This window comes from Centroberyx gerrardi, chromosome 11 (genome assembly GCF_048128805.1).
Source record: "Centroberyx gerrardi isolate f3 chromosome 11, fCenGer3.hap1.cur.20231027, whole genome shotgun sequence".
NCBI classification, from domain to species: domain Eukaryota; kingdom Metazoa; phylum Chordata; class Actinopteri; order Beryciformes; family Berycidae; genus Centroberyx; species Centroberyx gerrardi.
The window spans coordinates 8,911,277-8,939,266 of record NC_136007.1 but is presented as its reverse complement, the minus strand read 5'-3'; the positions used below and the strand labels follow the sequence as shown (position 1 = coordinate 8,939,266).

The 27,990-nt window shown below is 41.4% G+C and overlaps 1 protein-coding gene across 3 annotated transcripts in view; it reads left to right on the top strand.

The window, feature by feature from the left end:
- The window catches only part of gabrb2b (gamma-aminobutyric acid type A receptor subunit beta2b), a 71,614-nt gene that overhangs the window by 15,631 nt on the left and 27,993 nt on the right, over positions 1-27,990 (top strand). For all 3 annotated transcript variants that reach the window (XM_071906175.1, XM_071906166.1, XM_071906183.1), the window contains exon 4: positions 17,732-17,952. In XM_071906175.1, coding sequence (XP_071762276.1) covers positions 17,732-17,952 — 221 coding nt within the window. The remainder of the gene's footprint in view (positions 1-17,731; positions 17,953-27,990) is intronic.

Sequence of the window (27,990 nt, the reverse complement as noted above, 5' to 3'; positions counted from 1 at the left end):
CAAATCAAAGTGGGTTAATCAGCGGGCCTACTGTTTCAGGAAGCATCTCTCAGCTCACCGGCTCCACTGCTGTATTTGTTTATGTGTAAGGGCACATTCACACACCAAGCATGTTCGAGGGCGGTTTATTTGAACTCTGGAGCGTTTACTCCTTTAGTTCAGTTTGTTTGAGATCAATGCCCTTTGAACTTGGGTGTGGACCAAATGACCGTACCAAGAAGGCTGAACATGTGGGTCTCAATCCCCTTCCAAGTGAACTGAGGTGTGGTTCCTTAGGAGTGAGAACGTGATCCAAACCAACTGCAGGAAACGACCCCACACAAAACAAAAACACAAGGTTTTATGGATTTAAGGAGACATATGTTGACATCTGATTAATTACTCATACTTGCAAAGCCTACCATAACAAAATGAACCAAGGGCAAACCGCAGTCTTGACTGATGCTCATATTCAGCTTTTCCTTCATGTGTCCTTAACTGGTATGAACACCATAGAAGATACATTATGACAAAGAGCATAGACAAGTCTATCTTGCTTAGTTTAAGTTGCTTAAGTTACAGGGACTGGAATCTGATTTGTTTTGACTCCTTCCTGCCGTCAAAATCTCTAACCTTGCAGGATGACAGTTTACCTGTCCAATAAACAGTAATTCCAATAAATGAGCTACTTGTGAGTTCAGGCGACAAGCTTCTAATTGGGCAGAGTGTCCATCATTGTGGCTCCCTTATACTCCTTCATCACTATGTTGTCAGAGGGGGACTGCTATAGCCAGAATCCCTACAATACCCAGGGAGATCAGTGACTGTAATGTAAGTGAAGTTTTAAGTTAAGTTGAGGTAAGTTTTCCCAACTCAAGTCACAAGTAATTTACCTCATGATAAACTAGGCCTTGTGATCCATCATCACAGTGTTGTCAGGGGGGCGACAGACCCAATAAGTGCTATACCCCTGAAAACCTCCACTGCTATGTGAAATGAAGGAAGACAGCAGGAAGGGTTGGCAGTTGGTTAAGGGAGGACTCAGAGGGTTACAGCTTCGACTTCGGGTGCTGAGAGTGCCCAAAATTACTAAAATGCCTCGACCAAGGGCACCCGACCCCAGCACATTTTCCACTGTTAATAAGTGTTGATTTTTCAGTGACAATTATTTGATGTTGACACGTGTTGATTGGAGCGTTGTTTGTTCAATCATAGAGTTGATATGGCTTCGGGGCGGCTGTTCAAAACTATCTAAAAGTGTTGAATTAACTCTGATGGGTTTGGACCTGTATAAACACTGGCATAGTGTTGATTGTTACACTCTCAGAGTTAAATGAACACAGACAATTTGCTCCAAGGACAAGTATTGGAAACTAGGTAAGATTTGTTAAAAGTACTACAGCACAATGCAATAGTTGTTGTCTTTGTCTTAGCGGTTGTATATGTCCTTGGAAAAACAAAACTACACATTGGCTTATACATGGGCTCGTAATGAACTTAGTCTATAGTTAGTAAATTAATGTCTAGTGAAATTGATTCAAAACAGGTTCTTTTTACGATTTAGCAATGATGAGGATATATAACTGATTGGTGGAATGACTTACACAATGATCCATACTTCTGAAAGCACATACACATCTAACTGTACTATCACCTGTCCCATGCGAGTGTATAGCCTACTGATACTGATGTGGTCCGTTCTGTTCAGCTCTATCTTACACTATCCAAGCTTAGTGGTTGTTTGGGAAGAGCAATACCATACTTGTTTCCCTGCTCACTGTTGTGTAGAGGAGATAGCACTCATCGTAGCATGGGACCTATTTTTAGATTGTTAATCAAGGTAACATGTTCAGACTGACACTCTCAGTGTGATATCCTATAAAGTGTGAGCAGAGTGAGATTGCTTCATTTCAGCTCATCTACCCGCAGAATGACCCAACGGAGGTCAAAATGGGGTGTGTGTGTGTGTGTGTGTGTGTTTGCGTGGTTTTGTGTTTGTGCGTGCATGTGTGTTTTTGTGTTGTGTGTGTATGCTTATGTCTGCACACGTGTGTTTGCGTGGGATGTATGTGAATTCATGGGATGTATGGGAACTGTATGGGATGTATGTAAAATCTCACGTGTACGTCGCTTTGGATAAAAGCGTCTGCCAAATGAGAAATTGTAAATTGTAATTGTATGTATGTGAATTCACATGTGCATATGTGTGTGTGTGTGTGTGTGTGTGTGTGTGCTGGTGCGTGTATGTGTGTACGTGTGTGTGTGTGTCTTTGCCGTTGGTACATACAAGCTGAATAAGATTCTCATTGCTCTGCTGTTGTCATCTGTTGTATTGTCATCACAGCCTTATAATTGGAGGTCTAGGGTGCCACCATATTATGGCTCGTGTCTGGCACTGACAGACAGATTTCACAGGGTTTGGACACTCATACTGCCAGTTGTCAGTGTCCCAGCATAAGAAGAGAGTGTGCTTTATCACAGCTTGTCAAAATACTAGCCGTTGATAATAGCCAAACAGAAGAGATGGTGGGTGTGGATTGGTTTTCACAATAGCTGGACATGACACTAGACATGGCCCGTATTTTCGTGAATCAAGGCATAAGTGATGACGCAAGGTGATGACATCGAAGGTGATGATGCAATTCACAGTGCTGGCTCACTTGGGTGTGACGAATAGAGTTTTGGTAATTTCATGACCAGAGACGCTGGCGCACCGGCAGCACAGCTGTAAAAGAGGTTGGATAAGGAGGAATAAATTACCAGTATGTGTGATAGAGGCTGGTTCAAGCATGGCCAATCAAATCAGCTCCTCTCATCCCCTTCATAAGCAATGCACTTCCCATACTGACAGTTTGGTTTCCTCTTGGTCTCCCATGAGGAAACCGGTATCCTTGTCTGGGTGGTGCAGTGTCGCAAGGCGCAAATATACGACACCCTAAACACACCGCCAAGGGCAGATGATGTCCCATTTAAAGTTACTAGAGATATTGATGTCCTTGTCACCATGTTTTACGTGCACAATAATACGCACCGACAGTTTTATGTTGGAAGACGATGATTCACACAATAACCACATGTACAGTTACAACTAACCTTAGTACAATAACATGTGTTTCCATTATTTTGTTAGTTGCCTGTAGTTCCTTTTACAATTGAAAAGGTTGCATTCAGTTAGTCATGTTTGTCACTATTGCCAATACTGCCAGTAAGGCAATAGTATGTTTATGCCTACATAACTCACAATTCCTCATTATAATCCTGTTTACATGACTAAAGTAGCCTACTTACTGTACTGTGATTATCCAGAGAGAATTGTGAAAAAAAAAAAAAAAAACTTTTTTGCTTAAAAAAAAGACTCCTGTCCTGTTACTATCAAATTAAACCAAAAGTTGCATCTGTTTTGGCTGTTACTTTTTCCAACACTTTACTGTTTCTTCAGTTGTCTTAAAAGTCACTGTAGTTGGCACTGTGCATTTTTCACAGTGAAAGGTGGTAAATTGACAATGATATAATTGTCATACACATATGCAGCCTCTTTGCTCACACTCTTATGTAAGAGCTCCCACTGTGCTTCCCTCCTTCTTTGGAGAGGAGGAAGTGGAGGGGAAAATGAAGCAAAGAACATGTATGGTGGCTGTGCTGTTAGAGGGAGAGTTAGGTTTTACATCAGCAGCTATGCTAAAGCTGAAGCCCAGAACAATTCCCAGATTTTTAATTATTCAGCCTTATATTGCCAGCTATGGGAGCGTATTCAAGGAAAAGATAAAGAGAAAAGAGAAACTGGATGAGAGGTTAGCCAAGCAGAGTAATGACAAGTGTTTAGAAATGGTTGTCTTCCTGTGGACGTAATTCCTCCCACTTACTGCATCTCCCACTCATAGATATTGCGTGCAAGCAAATGTGTGTGTGTGTGTATGTGTGTGTGTGTAGGTGTGTGTGTGTGTGTGTGTGTGTGTAGGCAAGAGTTGACTCTACCTTCAAACACTTGTCTCATCTCCCTCTATTCTTCTGCAGACTAGTAGTTTGGATATTTTAAGCATATTATGGTAACAATGCAATGCACACATAAGGCTCTTCTTCTATGGTTTTCTACACAGTATAACCCGTCTGCCTTCTGTTCAATCAGTATCCAACTTGGAATCAAAAGATGGACAACGATAAAAGGCATGTTTTTCATTGTTTGGGATTTTTTTCCTAAATAAAAAAAAAATGAGTACTGGTTGTACTGCTAACAAAAAAAAAGGTCAACAATCTTGATCTCCCTCACCAGTTAAGGAGGTCAGATGGGGTGAGATGAGATGGGAAACAACTCCCCTCTACAACAAATAACATGGCGAGGATTAGTGTTGACCATGATGTGTGTGTGGGTTTGTGTGAGATGCATTTTCATGACTGTATGGGTATTAGGGCTTCTCGATGCTCACATCACAAAGCCATTATTATTACCTTACATTTCTCAATATGTGGGTCATTGCATGTATGAAGCTGGATTTTTTTGTCCTTCTCTCAAATACCTTCTTAACCAGTGAATATCCCAGATTGAATTCACTGGGATAGAGAAGGGACTGATGAGTGAAAACATCAGACTAACAACAGTGATTTACATCAAACTACATCCTCCAAGAAGGTATAACTAAGCTGTTTAATAGGTAAAGTTTTAAGAATGTAAACAAAAAGGGAGAAAAAGACAAGGTGAGGTTATTGGTCCCTAAAGTGCAACAAAAATAGGTCAATGTTATTTTTCTCTCCATGCAAATGAATCTGTTGATTGTATCAGCATCACCGGCTACACCTTCATCAGGTTACAATGCAATCATCACCATCCTGATGTAGGCGTAAACATGTTGGTGTGGATACATTTGCATGGAGAGAGTGTGAGTTTCATCAGAACTGCTTTTGGTGTTAGGTAATATTTTATTGAGATATATGACATTCTGCCAGTGTTTGGCTTGATTTGTTGACATTTGTTGACAATGCACAGTGGGTGTATTGTTGTCTACTCTACAAGCTGAATAAGTTCATTTTAGTGCAATCCTTACATGATGCTGCTTTGCAGGCTTTTTTTTCATTTCAAATTATTGAATAGCAATGAATATTCAATTGCTGTCAAGCCAAAATGTTGGAAATCAAGGAGTGTCAGTTTGAGTAGAGCTTGACTCAGTGGTTGGTCAACTTGGTATCATGAAAGCCCTATGAAAGACCCACTAAAAGAATAAATAATTGCAACCATAGTCAATATGTGAGCTGAACATTTTTAAACACCTTTCTGACATGCCATCATCACTGGATACCTCACTTATGCTAATAATCAAATTATTATCTTTGTGAAAGGCAGAGAGAACATAGAAATAATTTTGTGATTACATTAGTGGGAAAAAATAGTATATTTTATGAGTGATGGGTAAAATGTTGCTAACAAAAGAATGAGGATGAATGATGAGTATCTCCAATTTCTGTTTACTTTCACAAAGTGGCACATGCACTTTGGGCTACAGTATGTGATGGCTCTGTAAAAAAACATGGATTGTTACCTCTAGAATGACTTGTAAACTGCAGAACCCTTAAAGAACTGCTTGGCTCTATACGGTACCTCAAAGTTCTTTATGTCACCACTTATGATTCTTGCAGTGAGGAACCATGTAATAATGAATAACAGTATAATACTTTATTGATCTTCTTAAGGATCTTCATGCTTGACTGGAACTCACACTGATTCAGTCTCTTACTCGAAGATACCTGCCTCCGGTTGAAGAATGCTATTGCTAACCACTAGACCACCCTACCACCCACAGAGATTTGAATATTTTTAGTGTATGGCAGCTCCCTTCAGAGAGAACCACTAAAGAGCTTATTACAATGGGGTAGAGTTGCTTTTTTTTTTGTCTCTTCACAAAATCAGAAGTATGGCAGGAGCAAGTTATTTTAAAGTCTGGAATGAATTTGTGTGAGAGCTCTTGTGCACGAGTTTAAGCTCCATCTGATTTGTGTTCAATGACATGCAACCTCTTTCCCCTTTACACAGAAGCTTGACCCACTTAGTGATTGTGTCCCACTTGTGCCAGCCTCTGGCAGTGCAAGATTACACTTGCCCCAGTGAGTAAAAAAAAAAAAAGCAAATTTAGAGATGCCAATGACATTCATTTTACCACCAAAACAGACCAAAGCCAAACACTGAAGACTATACCAAGACGAAGTGTTTGCAAAGCATTCCATTCCTAGTAAAAGAAAAAATCACAGTGTTCTCTTGTATTGACGAATGGCTCTTCAACTACCCAGCCATTTTATGTCTCTCACATCAATATCCCTGCTTGTGTTTTTTGGTAGGTATTTGATGCCTGAAAGGTGTGAGGATGGATTGAATCACTTTCTACAATAACATGGCTCTGTCGTTATCCTTGTATGTCATTGCCACATACAGTACGCACACACACACACTCTCACACACACACACACACACACCCACACACACTCGGAAGCTGACACCTTCCTAAAGCACCCCTGCGTCTCTTGTAGGTCAGTCCAACTGTGAGGAGATATTGCTTCTTCAAGGGTGTCCTTGCTCAAGGATATATGCAAGCCATCAAATCTGGACAATCCAGAAACACACACACACACACACACACACACACACACCTCACACATGGGGACGTGCATGGACACAAACAGATGCACACACACACACACACAAACTGGATTTGTGGGTCACATACACAAGATGCTTCTTTCTCCCGTTGATAACCTGTGCTTTGTTTTCACTCAGACTCCATAGCTGCCATCGATCCACAGATGTCTATATATTGCATTATCTCATTGTTGACAATGTGGAGACGTGGCGTGTGCTTCTTGGTACACTGTTCGAATAGCAATCAGCTCGTTCCTCAGTTCCCCAGCCCTCCATAATGTATGAGGTGAGGGACTCAGTTTCCTCCACTAGATCACTGTGTTTGTATGTATGTATGTGTGTGTGTGTGTGTGTGTGTGTGTGTGTGGGTGTGTGTGTGTGTGTGTGTGCGTGTGTGTGTGTGTGTGTGTGTGTGGTAGTCAAAGGACAGCTGTCTAGAGTTTTGGCAGCACCGGAGAGGCAGAAGTTTGGCAAGATAGCCTTTAGAAACACAGAAGTACACACCCACACATTTTCAAACATCAAACATTATAGACAAGGCTGCACAATGACTTAGAGACACGCACAGGTACATGTACGTGCACCCACACTCCCACACACGCACACACACACACACATACAATAACAACCTCTTCGAACTGGGGGAAGCAGTAAGTGGGACAAATGACGTGCAGGCAGACAGACTCTCATTTTTTACCGTTTCTCGTCTCTTTGGCCAGCTAACCTTCCGTCGTCTGTGAATGACAGCTGAGATTGAAACCTCCATCAACTTCCCCCCCTGTCTTCCACCGGGATTCAAAAGCACCCTAATAATCTGAGTCCTGCTCTCCCCCTTCTCTTCCCCTCTCCATCACCCTCTCTTCCTCTTCCCCCCAACCCCCCCCCCCCTCCCCGAATTGCCACTCCACTCTACTCCTCTCCAGGGACACAAAAGGGCCTGCAGATGCTCCAATCGACTCTAATAAATTGCATGTAGTCAGTTAGCTGCACGGCTGCCAACTGGCAAGCTGTGAACCCCCTGCTTTGGGAGAGCACTGAAAAAGGATCCCTAAATTTGATTCACCTTCAGCAGCAGGCTCTCTTGAAAGCCGTGTCCAGGCCAAACTAAATGATGAAAGAGCAGAGTATGGGGAGAAGAGAGGTGGGGGGTTTATATAGAGAGAGAGGGGGAGAGAGACATAGAGAGAGAGGGAGAGAGGGAGGTTAGACAAAGTACAAGTAAACAAACAAGAGTCTCTGCTTTATTGAAGTCCGTCATCTACTTTCCGACATGCCATAAACTAAGGAAATGGTCTTAGGGAGAAAAAAAAAAGTGGACTGACTCTAAGAGCTTTGTTCAGTGAAGAGTAATGCCCTTCTAGGAATTCAATCTCAAAGTCTGAACAACACACAACAACACTCTCACTGTCCAGCATTTTTCACTATTATACTACAAACACATACACATGTTTACATGTACACACACACACACACACACACACACACACACACACACACACACACACACACACACACACACACACACACACAGGTATAAACAGATCTAGATGACAAAAACAGATTAAATTGGTCCAGCTTATATACACACTACCAGTCAAAAATGTGGACTCACCTGATTGAATGTATTATGTTTTTCATTATCTTAGAGCCATTTTGATGTAAAGGCTTATGCTTCAATGCTGGAAATTTGTTTCTTAGACAAGTAGAAATAGTGAAGTTGATGCCTATGTATGAATTTCTTTCCAAAGCCTTTCCTTTCCATCAAGGCAAAGGATGGCTATTTTAAAGAATCTAAAATATAAGATAGTTTTGATTTATTTAACACTTTTTTGGTCACTGCATAATTCCATTTGTGCTATTTCATAGTTCTGATATCTTTATTATTCTTCTAAAATGTGAAAAATAGTAAAAATAAATAAAAATGTGTGTGTCCAAACTTCTGACTTGTAATTAACATGCTTTCCTATACATCTTTCAATATAATCATGGGATATTTAATGGTATTTTCAATGTACGGTGTCAACATAATGCCTTCCCATTGCAGATTTACGACATGCTGCGGACAAGCTGTTCAAAATGCAGAGTAGAATCCTAAGGACTCCATACACATCTCTAGAGACTGGGGAATTTATGTCATACAGCTGTGTGGGGATCAACTCGTCTATTATTAGGCCACTTTGCAAGTGCTGTGCCCTATGCCCATATCGTTGAGGGCATGGAGAACATGTGAGATGGGAAAATGAGGGCCACTTGTTGTTGGAAGGCTTTTTGGAGAAACGGAAGTGGGTGGATGATAGAGTGCGGTATAGATATATGGCGGAGGGATCACATTTCCTCCCCACTAAAGCTGTTTAAGAGAGAGGAGGAGAGAGAGAGAGAGAGAGAGAGAGAGAGAGAGAGACAGACAGACAGAGAGAGAGGAACTCAGAGTGAGGCTGCTTTAAAATTCAGTCCCTCTCTTCAAGGTCAGAGCACTATAGGAATAATTTAAAGAAACATGTACCCTTTTCCCCACTGTCCCTCTCAAAAGTTAATTTCCAAAATGCTACACACAAATAAAAATAAAAAAATGCCATAGAAGAACCATTTCTGGTTCCACAAAGAACCTTTTAATATCCCAAATTACCATGGCATAAATGTGGAAAATTTGGAAAAACCAAACCTCTCCAAGTCTAAGCAAAGGAGTGCAGAAATGGTTCTTTAAAGAACCTTGGTCTGAAAGGTTCTTGGTGGAACCAGAAATGGGTCTTCTATGGCATCACTCCGAAGAACCATTTTTGGCACCTTTATTTTTTCTGTGTGTATATATCCAGTCTGGAAAAAAAAAAAAAAAAAAAAAAGAAACATTACCAACAGGTTCATCATTCAATTTTTTTTTCTAAAATATAGATGATCCAGTCTGTAAAAGTATTATCATTTTGACAACCAAGGACTTACCATAATTTCTTTTAATTTTGGCTTGTCAATCATTTTTAAACACTAGTTGCCGTTTACTTCAATGACGAAAGTGTCGTTTTGTAACGAAACTCCTCTTATAGCGGTTACCAGCTTCACGCCAGCGAGCTTTGATGGTGAGATATTCAAATTCAAATGCTTTATGGGCCCTTCAGAATCCATCTAGCACCTCAGAGGCTGATCCAACACCTGTCATGTTCTCTAGACGGCTCCCTAGGCTGTGTCTGTTTAGCAGTAATGATCTAAGCCATTCACACTCGCCTCCAACGTGTTCCCGCTTCCCTTTTCCCCCACCGCATGCAGATAGGCGCAACAGGGACTCCTCGGAGATTGAGATGGATGGATGGAGAGAGAATAGAGGGGAGGGAAAAGAGAGGGGGGGGGGGGGGGGGGGGGGACGCTATTGAGGGAAAGTGGATGGAAAGAGATTCATGTGAAGGAGAGAGAGAGAAAAAATGGAGATGACAGTGGCGAAAAGAAAATAGGAACGAGAGAAAAAAGAGGAAGGAGTAGAGCAGATAAGGAGAGGGATAAAGAGGGGGGGGGAGAGGGAGAGAAAGTAGCGGAGGGAGGTCATTGCTGGTGCTGAAATCAGAGTCTGGAAGTGAAGAGCTGTGAGAATAAAAGCAATTTGCATCATTGCTCCGCTGAGCTTTCCAACGCCTTTCATTTCATTCATTTCACCCCTTCCAGCAAACTCACCACACCATGCCTTCACTCTAAAAACTCACATTAAGGGTGCTGGAGAGGATGGGAAAGGAAAGGAAAGGCAAGGAAAGGGGGAAAGAAAGAGATATATAATCAATATACACTAGTTAGCCATCCTCATTCGCCCTCCTTTTCTCTCTCCCTGTAGACTCAACCCTCCATTCCTCTTTCTCCATCCTTTGTCCTCCTCCACCTCACCCCTCCCCGACTCCTCCTCCTCGCCCTCTGTCTCCTCCTCCCCTTCCTTCTACCTGTCCTCCGCCGCATTGTCCACCTCATCCTCCTCTTCCTCTCTTTATCTTCCGCTCTCGTCCTTTCCCTCCTCCTGCATCGTCTCCCCTCTCTTTCTCCCTCTACTCTCCTCATCCTCCATTTGCGTTTTTCTCCTTTCCCATTCTGTAAACCTTGTAGACCCAGCCCAGGAGCATGTCTATTAGCCTCGGTTAGGGCGCCCAATTGGTTCCCAATATGTTCCAAACCCAATTAAGGGAGTGGTTAACGTGATTAGTTTGTATGGAGTGGTGGACTGGTTATTGTGGGTAGTGGTCGTACCCAAGAGTAATACTCATTAAAACATAATACACCAATAGAGACACAGTGGGAACTCAGCCCTATGGGATGGAGCTCCTATATTTAGCCATGATGCTGATGTTCAAGCCGTATATGGCAAAATACAAAATTAAAGCTCTGTGTGTGTGTGTGTGTGTGTGTGTGTGTGTGTAGTTCAGCATGACCCCCTCTAGGCTGTAATTGTCCCTGCTACCGTAACGGAGCCTGAGGCAGTTTTTTTAGAGCGAGGGCAGTTACCCAAATGCGTCAAGGCTATTCTAATTGTGGTTTAATTGTTAGTTTGTTGTTGTTGCTCTTGTTGCTGTTGCTGTTGTCGTTGTTGTTGTTGTTGTTTTTGTTGCTGTTTGTTGCTGTTTATGGCTGCTGCTTTTGCTATTCTTGCTAATGTTGTTCTCACTCTCAGTGTCGAAGCACAAACAACACAAAGAGAGAGTAATATCTTTTGACAACAACTCCCTTGCGAATATATATTTGTTTTTCGGCCCCAGAACACAACAGGCTCTCCTTTTTGAATCGTCACTCATCTTATTTCCGTTCTGTGGAGCCGCTTGATCTGCTGCTAGCACTTTGTTCATTGTGAAAGCAGATTTTCTGTCACCAATCCTCATCTGAAGGCCAGATCTTAGTTTCTCTGGCGGTTTATAGGACTAGCGAGATCACCTTGGAAACCAATCATGTGCTGTCGCTGCATCGGTTCAAATCAGGTTATTGCTCTTCAGTGACCATTGGAAACAAAACCATGAAGGGAACATGTTAAATAATCAATGTGGAACTCGGGGCAGCCGGGCGGCTCGACATGCCGGTGTGCCCCAATTACCCTCTTCTCCTAGGGATTGATGTGTTTGTTCTCCACAAGTTCAGGTCGATCTTCACTGGTCTGTTTGGAAAAGAAACAACATAAGGAAGTTGGACGTTTCAGCCTCCTCTATAATGCAGGAAAATTACCCTCCGCATGCCAGCCTGAGCCAGTTTAGCCCAGACTAGAAAAGGCCTGGCAAATTTTTAGACGGCATCAGTTAACATGTGACTTATCATTCATGTGAGCAGTGTGAGATGGTTAATTACCAACACTTCTGGTGTTCATGACTATCCCCGGCGGTCACATCACCAGACTCAAACTCTAGCAATGTCCATGGCACGAAAAGCCAGTATGAGACTTGGATTCCTGAAGGCACGTCCTCTTTTGTAAAACTATGATGACTGACCAAACACATAGATGACATTGTCTCGATTTTCTGCCTCTGTCTGAGAAATCTGCCCACACAGGGACACTGACGTAAAATGTGCCCTTCCAATGATGAAATACAAACTTGATGTTTGCAAGAGTACATATTGGAACTCATCAGCTGGGATTGGACCAGAGCGTGGGCTGGGCTTTGTCACAGATTGTGTGTTCAATCAAGACAACACAGCATTACCTATTTCTGAAAAGTCAGGCTCTCTAAGGCTACCTTAATGCGCTGGAGGCAGAACCTTATCACACTGAAAAAGGTGACCTTTAGATCCATCAAGTTTCACTGGCTGAGCTTTCAGCAGGGTTCCAACATACTTTTCAGTAAAAGTGCCTTACTTTTTCCAGACCTTCATTTCTTGACCAGACTGGAAGATTTTGGTCAATGTTGACAAGTCTCAAGTCTCATGTTTTTTCATGTAGCATTCAGTTTGAATTCAATATTTGTTCAGCAGTACCATACACTCTAAAAGCAAATAGTCATAGCTTAAGACTAAAGTTGACTTGACCCTTTGCCTGACTTGACTTTAGTTGGGAGGTATGCATGATTGGAGTGAGTGAAACTACGTTGACATAAAAAAACTCCAGCTGTTAACACCAAAGTGCTGCAGTAGCACAGTGTTGTAACTCAGAGAATTGCTGAACAAAATAGTTAATTAATGCGTTGACTTGGCCACTACAGTTAGAAAATCTACAAACTACTTCCTGGTATGTGGATGTACTATTAATTGGTAAACAATGTAGGAAATTAACTGGTTGTTACTTAACCATTAATAACAATGACTAAATATTAACATGAAAATTAATAATGATTAATTCACCATTTATCTATAATGGTTCTTGTTCTATATATAGTGATATAAGCATATGTTATATATACAGTATATTGATCTCGTGTGGTTAACAGGATCTGACAGTGTAATAGAATAGAATAAGAAATCATCAAGATGAGAAAACCGCACAAGCACAGCAAGAAGCATGCCGAGGCATTGAAAATTAGTTATCAGTTATTATGGATCGTCACGAAGCAACTGAGCAGCTTCGAGGGCGGGTGTGAGAATATAATGATCACTTTGTATTGTCCTCTCCTTGGCAGCTTGGCAGCACAGCACATTCTGCACTCATAAATCTAACATCATTCTACCCCCCCTCCCCCTCTCTCTCTCTCTCTCTCTTTCTCTCTCTCTCTCTCTCTCCGCCTCTCTCTCTCTCTAACATAGTTTATGTACTGATGCTTATTATGACTGTTGTTATGACAGCCTCCCTTGCACTTACATGCGCACAGCCGCAGCAGTTATTCTGGTGATTTACAACCTCCTCCTCCCACAGAGAGAGAGAGAGAGAGGGAGAGATAGAGAGAGGGAGAGAGAGAGGGGAGAGAGAGAGAGAGAGAGAGGGAGGCACACTAGATGTCTTTGAGGAGCGCTGTACATTCACAGTAAATTGGCCACAGTGGCACCTCCGCTGGGCCCGTCCGACAGAGCAAACCACAGCTAGCTCAGGTAGACGGCCCTCCAACAATATGCCTCTCATGGATGACAATGGCGACATTCAGTCAGCTTAACAAGTCCGCCCCCAACGTCATAATGCGCTCCTTATTCCGCCATGGCTGCTGGTCTCGCCAAACTTTTGACAGCCACTTAAGAGTACTTCAGATTGAAAAAGTGGACTCCGCGGTGGGGAGAATTATGCACATGCCAGAATGGCTGAAGGTTTCCACGACTGCGATGAAGCTTATTATCGGGGTGCTAAGGCTGTGTGATGTAATACAGAAGATCATGACACTTGTTATCCAATCCCTGCTGTTACGTATTGCGTTGCGAGGGATTTTATAACAATGGGAAAGCTTGCACAATCCCCGGGGTCAGGTGAAAATCAAAGCTGCACTGTTTTCCCCGATCCCTCTGTTCACCCCAGGGTGCGATCCCTGAACCGCAACACACACCCGCACTCACACAACATATACACACACATGCACACACACACACACACACACACAGGAGACAGAAACATCGTTGAAATGTATAGAGCCATCTCTCGTTTCTTGCTGTAGTTTCTTTGAAAGGGATGTGATACGCCGTACTGAGACAGGCAGTCAGAGAGAGAATATTCTCAATGTACAGACAGACAGGACGTGTGTATGCGTGCGCTCATAAGAAAGAGAGGTAGAGAAGCCTCCCTGATGTTTAATACATCACAATAAATCCTCTCGTTTCATGGTGTGTATTGATGAGTGCAGAGAGGATAGATTTGGAAAGACTACATGGCAACAAGCATCTCTTCTGCCGCACGTGCCGCGGAGCGCAGCGTGCCAGAATGAGCGGAGCGCGAGCGGTTACATAACCCCCGACCAGGGATGGAAGGAAAGCGTTGGGAAGGCAGCACGTGCAGCCAAGGATCGGTTGTGTGCAAGTGTATAGAGCAGAGCTGGAGTCCACTTCTTATTTTATTGCTCTTTGAGGCTTAATCTTAATCTCTCAAGCCAATATGATCTGTTTGAGTTACAGGATGAACAAAGACTTAAGAATTGTGTGTGTTTTACATTGCTCAGTATACTGCCAAGGCCTGAAAAAAAAAAAGGAAAGCGTCTTTATTTGTGTTGAATCTATAGCAGGATAATGTGAAATGAGCTTTATGAAACTCGCTGTTTGACACTTGTTTTGCTTGGGTGATTCTCTTGTGATAGGACATGCAAACAGCTAGTAACCTCAAAAATAGATGGATTATCCTCATTATATGGCAAAACCATAGCAATCTGGAGAGAGATGGTCAAGTTGTATGCCTGGGTTACTGGCTGTTTTTATACATCTGGATTGTAGTAATGGTTTTGGATAGCTGTATTTGGGAGTATATATGGCTTTCCAATCAGCAGCACAGCATCTGTGTGTGCTGTGTTGTTGGCTGGGGAGTTGTGCACTTGAGATACCGTTTTATCCATATATCAATCAGTATCCATGACTTGATACCTGTTTAACCTTGGACACGGTGTGTTCAAGACAAATATCCCTTGGGTTTTCCTTATCTTATCTTATCTTAACCTAGCTGTGGTGTATACCAAGTATTTTTATTGATTTATTTTCCCTACTCTTGTTTGATCACTGTTGCTATAGTAACAGTGTCTTGTAAGCCCATGTGGGTGGGACACCATAAGGAGAATGATACTATAATAAAAAACAACCATCTGATCATCATCATCATGACCATTATATGCCTGTTGTGCTTAGATGTTACCTGAACAGTGTTGTGCAAGATTCTTCCACAGGGCAAAAAGTGATAAATTCTTAAGGAATGTTTCCCTATAGGAGATTTATTTTGCTGCTTTTTGCTTTTTTCTGAAAGTGAAGAAAAATACAGCTTCAGTCACCAGTAATATTCTGTAATTTGCATGTTTTTTTTTTTTTCCACTGCCTCATTTTTAAGGTAATCTTCCAGCATCCCACTAGGCCACTGCACAACCCCCCACATTTCCCTTCAAACCACCTTAAAAAGGCATTTCAGTGTCGCTTCATGATGCCCCTTGTGTTGAAAAAACAAAAACAAAAAGAAAGACATTTTTATATCATCTACCACTGTGACACTTCCTGTGAATGTCAAAACTTGAACTTTTAACCCTCCCATACAGTTTTTGACCATGATTGACTTACATTTTTCTATTCCCATTCCAATTCCAATTCCAGTCCTGAACCCCATAATTGCCGCTCTTAAGCTATACTGTTGTGTAGGTTTTTGGGAAGTGAATTCTTAAACTTGTGGTTGTCAGCACCCCCAAGCCAAGTACGCTACAAACAACAACAACAACATGACAAAACCCATTTAAGTCAAACAAAGACTTCACTGTGCAAAGCTGTTCCTTTTCCCCGACTGCATCCAGTCAATATCCAAGCCTCCAGTTCCCAAGGTGCAGTGGGATGTCAGATCTGTAGCCGACAGGCATAGTCAAAAATGCATGTTCAGCCTCTCTGCTAGGAAGTGGATGTGCCAGTCATGACAAAAAGTTCCCTGAGACAGCAAGTTTATTTAACTTAGTTTTTCATGGATGGATTGCTATGCATCTTACTTTTAGTGAGCTACATGAGCAGCCGGCTGCTGGCTTGACTGTTTTACTGTGTCCTAAATATACCGCCGGGACATTTTACTGTAAATGATCAACCTTTCTGTATTTGTATATAGGAATAAAATATGAACCTGTATGTATTGTGCCTGTATGTGTGTGTGTGTGTGTGTGTGTGTGTGTGTGTGTGTGTGTATGTGTGTGCATAGGTACAAGTCTGAGCACATGTGCAGTGATGTGTATTGGGGGGTATTTGTGTGTATAGTCTATGGATGGAACCAAGAATATAGTTATAGTTATAGTTATCGTTTGGGATGTTTTTTTATAGATATAGTTATAGTGTGAACACAGACATTCTATTTACTGAGAACAATTTGAATCTTTTTTATGTATCTCTGTTGGCATATGAATGAATCTGTCCATAAGCTTCTACTTCATCCTTGCCGTCCCTTAATAAAAAGTAATAAGGAAATTGCTCATGATGCTCATGCAGCTGACTGCCCCTTTTCAAAAAAAAAAAAAAAAAAAGAAATAGAGTTCATACAGCAGCAGAACTACTGGGTACATTTTTTCTTTTCCTTTTTTTTTTTTTTTTAAGAAACTTGCATGTTATGTAATGGTAGCAGCATATCCAACACACTTTGAACTCAGACTCTGCTATGTAATGCAGACATATAACTCCAAGGCTGTGCTGTCTGTGTTGGACTTGATGTGATGTGAGCGCACTGAGAGGAAAGGGGATAGTCTGCCATTCTGGTTGTGGGCAGAACAGATAGGAGAAAATGAGTGAATATGTTATGCAAGAGCAACACAGTGAGCCCATTTCACAAACAATACTTCCCAATAAGACAACCACTGTCAGAGCAAATAGAGCATATATGAGGTATTTTGTAAAACAGATTTTCGGGGGTTGTTTCAAGGTTATCTTCTTTCGTCTGGACCATGTGCTCTCTCTCTCCCTCTCTCTCTCTCATACACACTCGCACACACACACACACACACACACACAGTTGCACAGATAGACAGAAACACACAGCACACCCACCCACCTAGCCACACACACACACACACTATACCCCCTAACCATACATTAACACACCCAAACTGACACATGCACACACACTACACGTCCACCATATCTCTCCCTCTCTTTCTCTCTCTTTCTCTCCCTCTCACACATGCACACACACACACACACACACACTTTCACACTGTCGTACTTACCTCATGTTTCTATGAACAGAAGGAATTCCCCGTTGCTCTGTACTGCGAGTCTTCGGCCTGTACTGCTACTGCTGCTCCGTTTGATTTTAAGTGAACTTCATCCAATATTGAAGCCTAGTCTGGTCTAATCTGAGAGCTAGCAGTGGAACAATCTTACAGCACATCTGTGTAAAATGGTTCCTTTTTGAAGTAACCCACTGCTTCTCTCTTTCTCTGTCTCTCTCTCTCCATTTCTCTCCTGTTTCATCCCTCTCTCTTCCTCCCCCCCCATCCCACTTCCTCTGCTCCCCCTCCTTCTTCCCCCTCTTTCCCTTCCCTCCCTCCTCCTCTTCATCCCTCTCCCTCCCTCTCTCTCCTCCTCCCCTCCTTCTATCTCTCTGTGCCCTTACAGGACTACACATTGACTATGTACTTCCAGCAGGCCTGGCGAGACAAGCGGCTGTCCTACTCTGAGATTCCCCTCAACCTGACCTTAGATAACCGGGTGGCTGACCAGCTCTGGGTGCCTGACACCTACTTCCTCAACGACAAGAAATCCTTTGTCCACGGCGTCACGGTGAAAAATAGAATGATCCGACTGCACCCGGACGGCACCGTGCTGTACGGCCTAAGGTGAGATTTTAATCTGGACAGGACTGTTTGTTAAAGTCCCCATGAAATGAACTCCCATTACTTTTACTTGCTGGAAAACAGTGTATCTTTAATGGTGACCTCATGCTGCACCAGTAGGCGTAAATTAAAAATTCCAACCAATAAAAACATCACAGATTTTTGAACAATCCCGCCCCTCCGCACCCCTCCCATCAAATAAAACTGCCTTTCTCTCCCTGACTCAATTTCCATTGGTTTAGACTTTTGAATGATCCCTCACTTCAATATGTCCCGCCCCAACATCCTGTTTCAACAGGAAATGCATCAAATCAAGGAAGTAAAGATGTCATTTCATGGGGTCTTTAAAGTAACACTATTCAGTAGACAGGATCACATGTGTCATCGTTTGCATGTGCAAATAAACTAAAGTAATGTAATATCTCCCACATGCTCGAGGCGGGAGAACAACTCCTAATGATAGACTGTACTGCCAAACTCAAAGCGCTCTTATATAAACAATATTAATCTTCACTTCACGCTGCTAAACACTTCATACCTCATCTCTTTTTCTTGTTTTGTAAGTGTACTTTTTATTTTTCAAAAGCAAGCAAACCTAGAAAAAAAAAGAAAATATAATTTTTACCAACTTTGACATCACAGTGAGTCAACAATCATTGCTGCGTTGCATCTAGTCAGTAATTAGCTCATTAGAATGGGATGAAGAAACGCACTGATGTGAGGTGCAACATCGCCCCTGAGCGAAAACGATCATGTTGATGATGAAGTGACCTACTTGTGTCCTCATTCACAGGACATGTGCAAATCACCAACTAAATGCTTCTATAACACCAATTTCTCCGCCTCCGCATAACTTACATCACCCCAAAATTATAAAACAAGCAAATTTACCCAAGCACATTGTTAGGGGTAAAGACTTGGAAATGCAATCTTGTCAGATGGTTGAAATAGTCATCCATCTTAGTCATCCATCCTAGCAAATAACACTTTTAGAGCAGATGGTTCTTATTCTTACACTCTTCTCAAACTCACTGTGATGGATGAGTTTCTTGAAGACGACAGCTGTCAACATTCAGTGTGTCTATTAGACATGTACACAGAGCAAAGACTGAGGTACTGCTTTTACAAAACATTAAGTTGAATATTTCCCCCTATATATGCTTTGGGCAGTGATCGCTTCATTTGATATTCTGAATATTTCCACAATCTGAGACTGTTACAGCATAATATGTTAACACGACATGTCCCACCTGTTTCCACTTTGCCAAAAACAAATAGGCCATATTACACTGACTTTGTAAATTGATCGATCCATTCCACTGAGTTTCAACCTCTGAAAGTTATTGTGATGACAGTGCACTTTTTACACCTCAGTGATGTCTCATCAGTTCATTTTGCAAATAGGCCTCTGATGCCCAAACTCTATAAAAAGTTATTGAAAACCATAACAACTTAATGGCCATCATGGCAGCACATTGGCGCTGCTGTGGGGAAGTGAAATTAAACACTGAATGAGAAAGAGAGAGAGAGACAGAGAGAGAGAGAGAGAGAGAGAGAGGGGGGGGTGTTGAGAAAAGAGGCAAATTAAAGGGTTAGAAATCTTGCCAATATTGCTCTCTTCGGTCTTCTCCTTGAGTGTTTTCTCTCTTCATTATTCACCCACTACCCTGTTAGATTGTTTTTACTACTACTACTACTTTACTATATGTTAGCATTCACTGTGATGGCTCAGGTTTTTCATGTTACACTATGTCTCTTTATCTACCTTGATCACAGAGGAGAGTGATTTGCCAGTTGTTCCGGAGAAACACTAATTGTTCATTAAAATATGTCAACCGCAGAAACAACATCTCTGCCAAGGGTAGATGAAAGTTAGGTGTTGAAGTCCAACATTATTTCTGCTCCTGATTCTGAATAGCAGCAAATAAGCAAATGGAAGGGAAAGAAGAGAAAAGGGGTGGAGTAGAGAGGGAAATCCAAGGGGACACATCTTGCCCTCCTTTACAGATTCCACTTTCCTGGACTAATTTCCTATTTTTTTTTTTTTTCAACCTACAACTATCAATTCCATTTTCCTTTTCATGAAATAAACACCAAGGCCTTGAGTTGTCGGCAGCCCATTGTAGAAATATACTGTCCAATATCTCTAATAAGAGTGTCTCTTACAAACACTTTATAACTAGTTGAGGACTTCTCTGCCAAACAAAGGCATGGTAATTGGACCCTCAGGCCTTAAATCATGTATTATTGCAAAACGGAAAGGAACTCTTCCCCGAATATGGCAAAGTGTCCAATTATGCCCGAGTATTCACAATGTTACAAAATGAATCCCTACATTTCTTTTTTCTTTGTCCCAAGTTGGCTCTTCTATGTTCTTTGAAAGATGTTATTGCCTTCAGACTAAATCAGAAATTCTCTGGCAAATGCCAAATGTTCCTGACAAGAACAAACTTTTCTTAGGAATTTGCTCCTTTCTTGTCTGAGAAGAAAATATCTATAACAGTGACAAATGCAGTAGGTATTACAATTAAGTGCACTACTCTTACTGTCCATCCTTTGACATAATAGATGTGTTTTATGTAGCTTGCGCTTGGCTTTGTAAAATCGTGAGGCATTATAAATCAGATTGCTGAGCACAATAGAGTAAACATGCCATCAAATAAAATGCTCAGTGAGTCTTTGAAGAGGTTTGATGGGTTTGTATGTTGTTTCTTGAGTCACACTGAGGTCCATTGCAGCAGGGAACAAAATACTCAAAGTAAATTACATGAAAGCAACGGTAGCCCAGGACGTACCCACCTGCAATGCCTTGGGACATCAGTGTGACATCTGGTACCTAGCAACGTATACCATTCATTCAACAAGCATGGTGCATGGGTCTGCCAGTGTGCACACTGATTGCAAGTTCAAATGTGGACAAAGGCTTATAGCAGGAAGACAGAAAGGCACCAGCAGACTTTGAAGGTCAGATTATATTGAAATAGAACTCAAACAGTATGAATCGGGCCTACGTCGGGGCATTTGAGGTAAAATGGATAACGAACAATATCAGTCCAACTGTTGAATCCAATATGTGATTGAAAAAGCCATAATCACTTGGAATAAGGGGTTTGAACATTTCCCATACAGAGCAGAAGGTGTGACCCAAAGTCAGTGTAATATAAGCAAAATTTTACTCTGGATAAATTGGGATTAGATTGAAGAAATCCCTTACCCATGACACTTAATATCATGTAAGGGTGACCAGATTTTTACAAGCCCCAAACTGGGACATGGGATCTTGGATATTGGGCCATTGCAGCAGCAAGTAGTAATAGGATACATTAAAGAAAACAGGATATAAATAAGAACAAGGCAAAAGGGGGTTATATAAACAGACGCAACCAACAATTCCAACAAGGAAATATGTATGAAAATGTGCAAAAAAGCATGGATTCCCACATTAACAGGACTTACAAAAACTAGTAATATCAGTAGCAATAGAACTCACTGAGACAGAAAGATAATGTAAAGTATGTGCATTAAGAAAAAGTTGAAGAATTATTTAAAAATCTGAAAAAAGTAGTAGCAATCCAATTCTGGGACAGAAATGTGTTAAGTGGTACACATTGGGTCACAATATTCATCATCATATAAAAAACAACAGGGTTTCAGCAGCTCTTGAAACCCTTATGCTTTATGCAAATATGTATTGTGTTGAAGACCATTTAATGTGGCCTACATTTATGATATCCTAACACAATCTTCCAATACTCCAGGTATGTAAGCCATGTTAATACATGAATGAGGATGATAAGACACCGACTGGATGTGCAATGAAATGATAAGACAGGCTTAAATCTATCTGCAAGAGAAGCCTAATGTGGAAGGCCAACTGAAATGCAACCTCTTCCACTTACAAGTTTGTCAAAATCCCAAAGTACTTTATCAGAATTGCCCTGAGTTGTTAGAGGTAAGGTTACCACATGCACCAACCTCAAGCTAGACCTACTGGACATCGACTCCAACATAAAAACCTTTTCAAAATCGAAAAACTTTTTTTGGATTCTGTTTTATCATAAGAAACTAAAAAAACGAAGGGCTTTTTTTTTATGTTATTAGGTGAGTCTGTTACTGAGGAGGTGTCTGATCTAATGCACCCTCCCTCCCTCCCCCCACCCTCCCTCACCCTCTTTCCCTGACCTGTGGTCAGGGAAAGAGGGTGAGCCAAATCATTCCCATACACAAACAGTGCAATGCATTGTAGAGAAGGGAATCTTTTCATTGAGGCCGTTTATTGGAAATGTAATTGGATGCAGTGGGTCCATAGATGCTGATAACAGACACAGCCAGACAGAGAGTGTACAAACAAATGATGAATATTCACACACACATTTATTTGCCATTGAGCTGCCAATTCATCCTAGGGATTCATTATGGTGGCTTGAAGGCAAACTGCACCGACCCTTTTTGTGAGCTGCTGTGTATTCATATGCACACATCTGTTGACATACAAAGTAGTGTTTCCCTTTTTTAACTTGTAGCACCACTGCATTGATATTCAAAGCTGAATCCACCATTTAAAGGACATTCTTTTTACTGTGACTAAACAACAGCAAATAGCAGAAATTGACTTCAGAAAGTAGAATAATAATGATACAAACAATAATAATTGCGTAAAAGCAAATGGTAAGAAATTACACAAAAAATAAAAGAGCATTTCTATAATTTTCAGGCAGGCCTGGCCAGGACAGCCACATCTAAAAGAGGGTCTTGTCTTTGTTCTTTATATGGGTTATTTGCTGCAGGCTAGGCCTCTGATTTGAAAGCGAATATTCTTCCTTGAACTGACTAGTGTGTTCGTGACTGAGGATTAGCAGGCACTGGGAGACCGCAGGGAGACTGCAGAAGGAAAGGAGGTATTCTGAGAATTCAGCAGAGAAACAAGGGTGCAGAAATAATGTCCCATTTTGCAAATCAACATCAGATTGAACAGACTCACCAACAAACTCAACAAATCATATTTTGCATATGAAAATTTTCAAATAACATACATTTCCAGTTAAATATGAATCTAGCTTTACAGGTCATTGAAGCTCACCTAACCAACAATCCTAGATGAGTATCCCTGCTGGCCTAGGCGTCTGAGGGATTTTGTATCCCATGCATCCTACTCCCCTACTTTTCCTTGGTGGGCTGTATGTTGGAAACAGCTGGCTGAGGGGACTGAGTGCTCTCTGAATGCTGTCATCCTCTCCTCTCCACTTAAATTAATCATTTAACTCCAATGCATGCATTTCATATCTTCTACCTCAATTGGTAGAACTCCTGGGTGGATCGTGAGTGCGTGACTGTCTACTCTACACCTTTCCTTGGGTTGAATCCCATCGAATGCTGGAGGCCCATGAGGCCACTTGGCCCTGATTTGACCTCACAAGTTTGACCCAATCCAGGGAATGAGTCTTACAGCAGAGTCTGGTAAATATGGAGGGTCACTGCAGGTGATGCAACATATGGGGCTCAGTTGGCGCAGTTGGCAGTGCTCTCAGGCAGTAACCAAGCAACCAAGGGCTATACTGGGACTGTGCAAGAAATGCTGCTGTGCATCATTTAATGGATGGGACAAGAGGGAAAGCATGAGAGAGTAAATAAAGAGCCCTTCTCAGGCATGACAGTGTGTGTGCAAACAAGCTCATACACAAGTATTCATCCACACAAAAGCAAATATACAGACAAACAGATGTGCATGTACTCACACACAGACACGCACAGAAAGAGACAGACACAATCAGACACGCACAGAAAGAGACAGAGATACAATCAGGCAGTCTTGCACATGCACGCGTACACACACACACACACACACACACACACACACACACACACACACACACACACACACACACACCTTAACCTTTACCTTCCTCACACACAGTCTTTCCTCCACCAGGGGCACTTGCTCAGAAGTTCTACACCATTGACTCCATCTTGACACAAAGATCAGAAAGTTACCAGAAAGTAACCGGCAATTTGCTCCTTGGTTAAACACTTCGAAGTCGTAGAGCCACATCACCTGCAACAAACGCATCAGAGAGAAATAAACGCTGACAAAGACGGGGGACACCAGAGAGAAAGAATAGGGGAATCTATCTAAACCTCTTAGGCTCAAAGAACCTTCCTGCCTCACTCTGAGGGGGCAGAAACCCCTGGGGTGTGTAATATGAAACAGCAAGTTAACGCTAGAACTCTTCCTTTTGTACTTCTGTATTGCTATTAAATGGAGCTCTGATGATAGTCTCCTTGCCTTCTCATCCCACATGCTGGCATCCCCTCTCCTCAACTCACCTCTCCGTTCCTCTCTGCTCATCTCTGCACTCCTCTCATCTCTTTCGCCTTCCAGTCCTCCCTTCATGTAGACATTTCAGGAGACTTCATATTCACACGGATGTCCACAACATCCCATTCAGGGCCTATTGTCCCAAACCTTTCCTTTTGCACTTCACTAAAGCCAGAGGTGGAAAGTAACTAAGTACATTTACTCAAGTACTGTACATAAGTACAGTTTTGAGGTACTGGCACTTTACTTGAGTATTTCAATTTTGTGAGACTTTATACTTTTACTCCACTACATTTCAGAAGGGAATATTGTACTTTTTAATCCGCTACATTTATCTGATGGCTGTAGTTACTGGTTACTTTGAAGAATACTGCTTTACTGGCAAAACATACAATAAGCTCATAAAATATGATGCGTTGTTAGAGTTTAAACTCCCCAATGGTATACGGAGCAGTTAGACCTACAACATTAAAATACTTCTTACAGGTTAATGCATCAATAATGTAACACTCTGAAAGGGACCATGCTTCAGAATGAGTACTTTTGCTTTTGATACCTAAGTACATTGTACTGCTAATACTTCTATACTTTTACTTAAGTACATTTTTGAATGCAGAACTTTTACTTTTAATGAAGTTTTTTTCCCATTATGGTATTGCTACTTTTACTTACGTAAAGGATTTGAGCACTTTTTCCACCACAGTCTAAAGCAATAACACCAACCAAATCCATGTGAGGCAGTTTAAACCGCATTCATGCTCCCATTTTGCAAACCCAGTCATTACCATACACTTCACTTTGGTAAGGATGTTCTCTTTATCAAGTTAATGACAGAAAGACGACAGATGAAAGAGAGAGATGCAGAGAGAGAGAAGCCATATAGAGATTGATTTGAACCCCTAGAGCTCAAGACCATTAGATGAGTTATATCGCTTGGACATAAACACAGACGATTTACAGACAGAGCAGGATGTTGAGCAATTCATTTTTTTCTCCCAGATTATCTGGCTTGCTGATCCACAGGATAACCCAGCATCCAGAAGACATATGAACAAGCATAGAACTATTTTGGCTTATGCTTTCCACCAAAATAGCCTGTGTTATGTATTATTGTATAGCTGCATCATCATTTCACAAGCTTGCTGCCACATTGTATCAAACATTTTGCTTTCCAATATGGAATTACATGCATCGTGTGTACTATATGTGTTGTAGGCTTGGATTTCAGAATTGGGTGGATGATAGGATGGGACAATTGTGTCATATGCAGTTGTGATAATTGCGAAACAGGAATGTAAAAAAAAACTGTCCAGTGTGAAGATGTGAAAACATTGCAGAGGCTGTAGGCCCAAATGATAGGGGATGAAGAGCAAAGAGGGGAAATAGAGAGAGCAAAGAGGGGAAATAGAGAGAGAGAGAGAGAGAGAGAGAGACACACACACAAGGGTGATTATCTTTGCAGTGTAACACAGAGGATTGGACTCAAGATGAGCTTCTCCTCTGGCACAAATTTATCTATGTTGTCAGGTGTGCCTAGATGATTACCCACCATGCCGTGCTGCTCTGTGGCAACTCCCACAGTGGGAGTCAAGTTCTCACACAAGACCAGAGCCGGGGAAAGAATGGCATCCTATTACTCACAGCCTCTTTCTTATGTTCCCTTCACAAAGTCTGATGGACAACATAACCTTATCTATTGACTCATGGCTGGCTGGACTTATTATCCCATATCATCCATCCCTGGCTATTTGTTTTGATAATGTTTGGAAGGGTAAATGCTATTATGCTGATATTTATGCACAAAATAAGATATGGGCAGTAAAGCAGAAGGCTAGCTCCTTAGCCACTGCTATGTGTTAATAGTACAATAGCATTAACCATACTAGCACATATTCTGATAAACACTCTATCGAGGGGTTTGCAATAAATAATGTTATAGATTCAAAACTACTCTGTTCTATGTGCAATTAATTTCAATACAATCGATGCAGGTGATTTGTAGAATGGAATTTCAGTGAGAATTATGAAGGACATGGCACTGACTTTGGCTCTCTGGGTGCCCTTTCCTTTTTGGGTCACACAAACAAGGTGCACAGATACTGTCAAACTACACATGCTATTTGAATCCTTTTTCTGTTATTATCTAGAGGAGTAATCAGAACCTCAAAAGGCCTTTAGTGTTTTTACTCTAAGAACATGATGCTGTCTGATAGTATAATTTGCCTCAGCGGGCTAGACATTTAGATTACATAAGACTTTTTTTTTAGAGCTGACTTTTGGCTCACTTGGCTACTATGTCTCATGTAGTGTAGACTGAAAAACATGTTCAGTTCAGTTTGAGGTCATGACGTGATATTCTCACACAAACAGAAAAGCCATCCAAAATAGAACTCAAATAGAAAAAGCAAATCATATAAAAAAAAATTAATCAAAACTGACATTGTTTTTCCATGTTTCTCCATGCAAGTAAACACATGACCAGTTTCCTATCATCATTGACTGTATTGAGATATTTGCCCTAGCCTAGGTGATGACTTGTTTTTATGTCAGAAATGGATTCTGCCAGAGGAGAAGTAAAATAGTTAGGCCTCAGGTGTCAGCTGTATGCTCCACTGTTCCCTTTTGGGTCAAGCTCTTGTATCTGTCTATACAATCACCCTCCAAGCCATCCCAGTTGAAATGAAGATAATAATCTACAGACTTATTGATCTTTCTCTCGACATACTCCATAGAGTCAGGTATTGTAGATTTAATGGTGTTGTGGCACCTCAGGTGCTAGACATGAAAGCTAGATCCATTTCAGCCTTCCCTAGGGTAATATGATTTCCATTTGTCATTTAAAGCACTTCCTTAGATAAAATTTGTCAACCGAATTATAACTCTGAGACCTTTTTGTTAATGAACAATGCAGGCACAAGAAATATACCAGGGTGTTAATATGGAAATGATTACAGCAGTCCAATGTTTATCCATAACTCCATTGAAGTATTGTTGAGATTTCATATGTGCATATCACATTATATTTTCTATGTTGGATGCTGAAGTCATTAAACTCTTCTTTAGTGTCTCGAGATACAGATTGAATTGATACAGTAATCTGAAAGACTGTCACCTCTCAACATAAATCACATCTTATATTTTCTTTGTGCCAGCGCCTCAGATGCTCATCCCTCTCAAGTTGAGGCTGGTGGTTAAGAGCTTTTACAAGATGGAAAAAGCTTCAATTCTAAGTCAAGACACACAGCAAAGAACACCTCCCACCTCCCCATCTCTTTTATCTTTATTTATTCATATTTCATGGCTTTTCACACAAGAACGACAGCGTTCACCAAACAAAGCACTGTCAGTCAAACCAGGAGAGGGAGGGATGGACAACTGTGTCACAACATTACAATTACTACTGTGCATGCCACTCACGCAAACCCTTGCAAAGCTCAAACTTAATTAGACTTTGAGTTTCAGTTATATATACCACATATTTGAGTTATGAATATTACAGTTATGACACCTTTTTTAGGAATGATAATAAAATAGCAATAATGAATTTTGATTAACTCAGCTGTGCACTGAAATCTGTTTAAAACACTTTCAAATGTGAACGTGACCGACCCCCTGATACAGTAGACCAGGGGTTCTCAATGCGGGGTCCAGGGCCACCAGGGGTTCTTGAGGGGGTTACAGGGGGTCCCCAGCAAATTGATGAATTGTTAAACTTAACCATTATT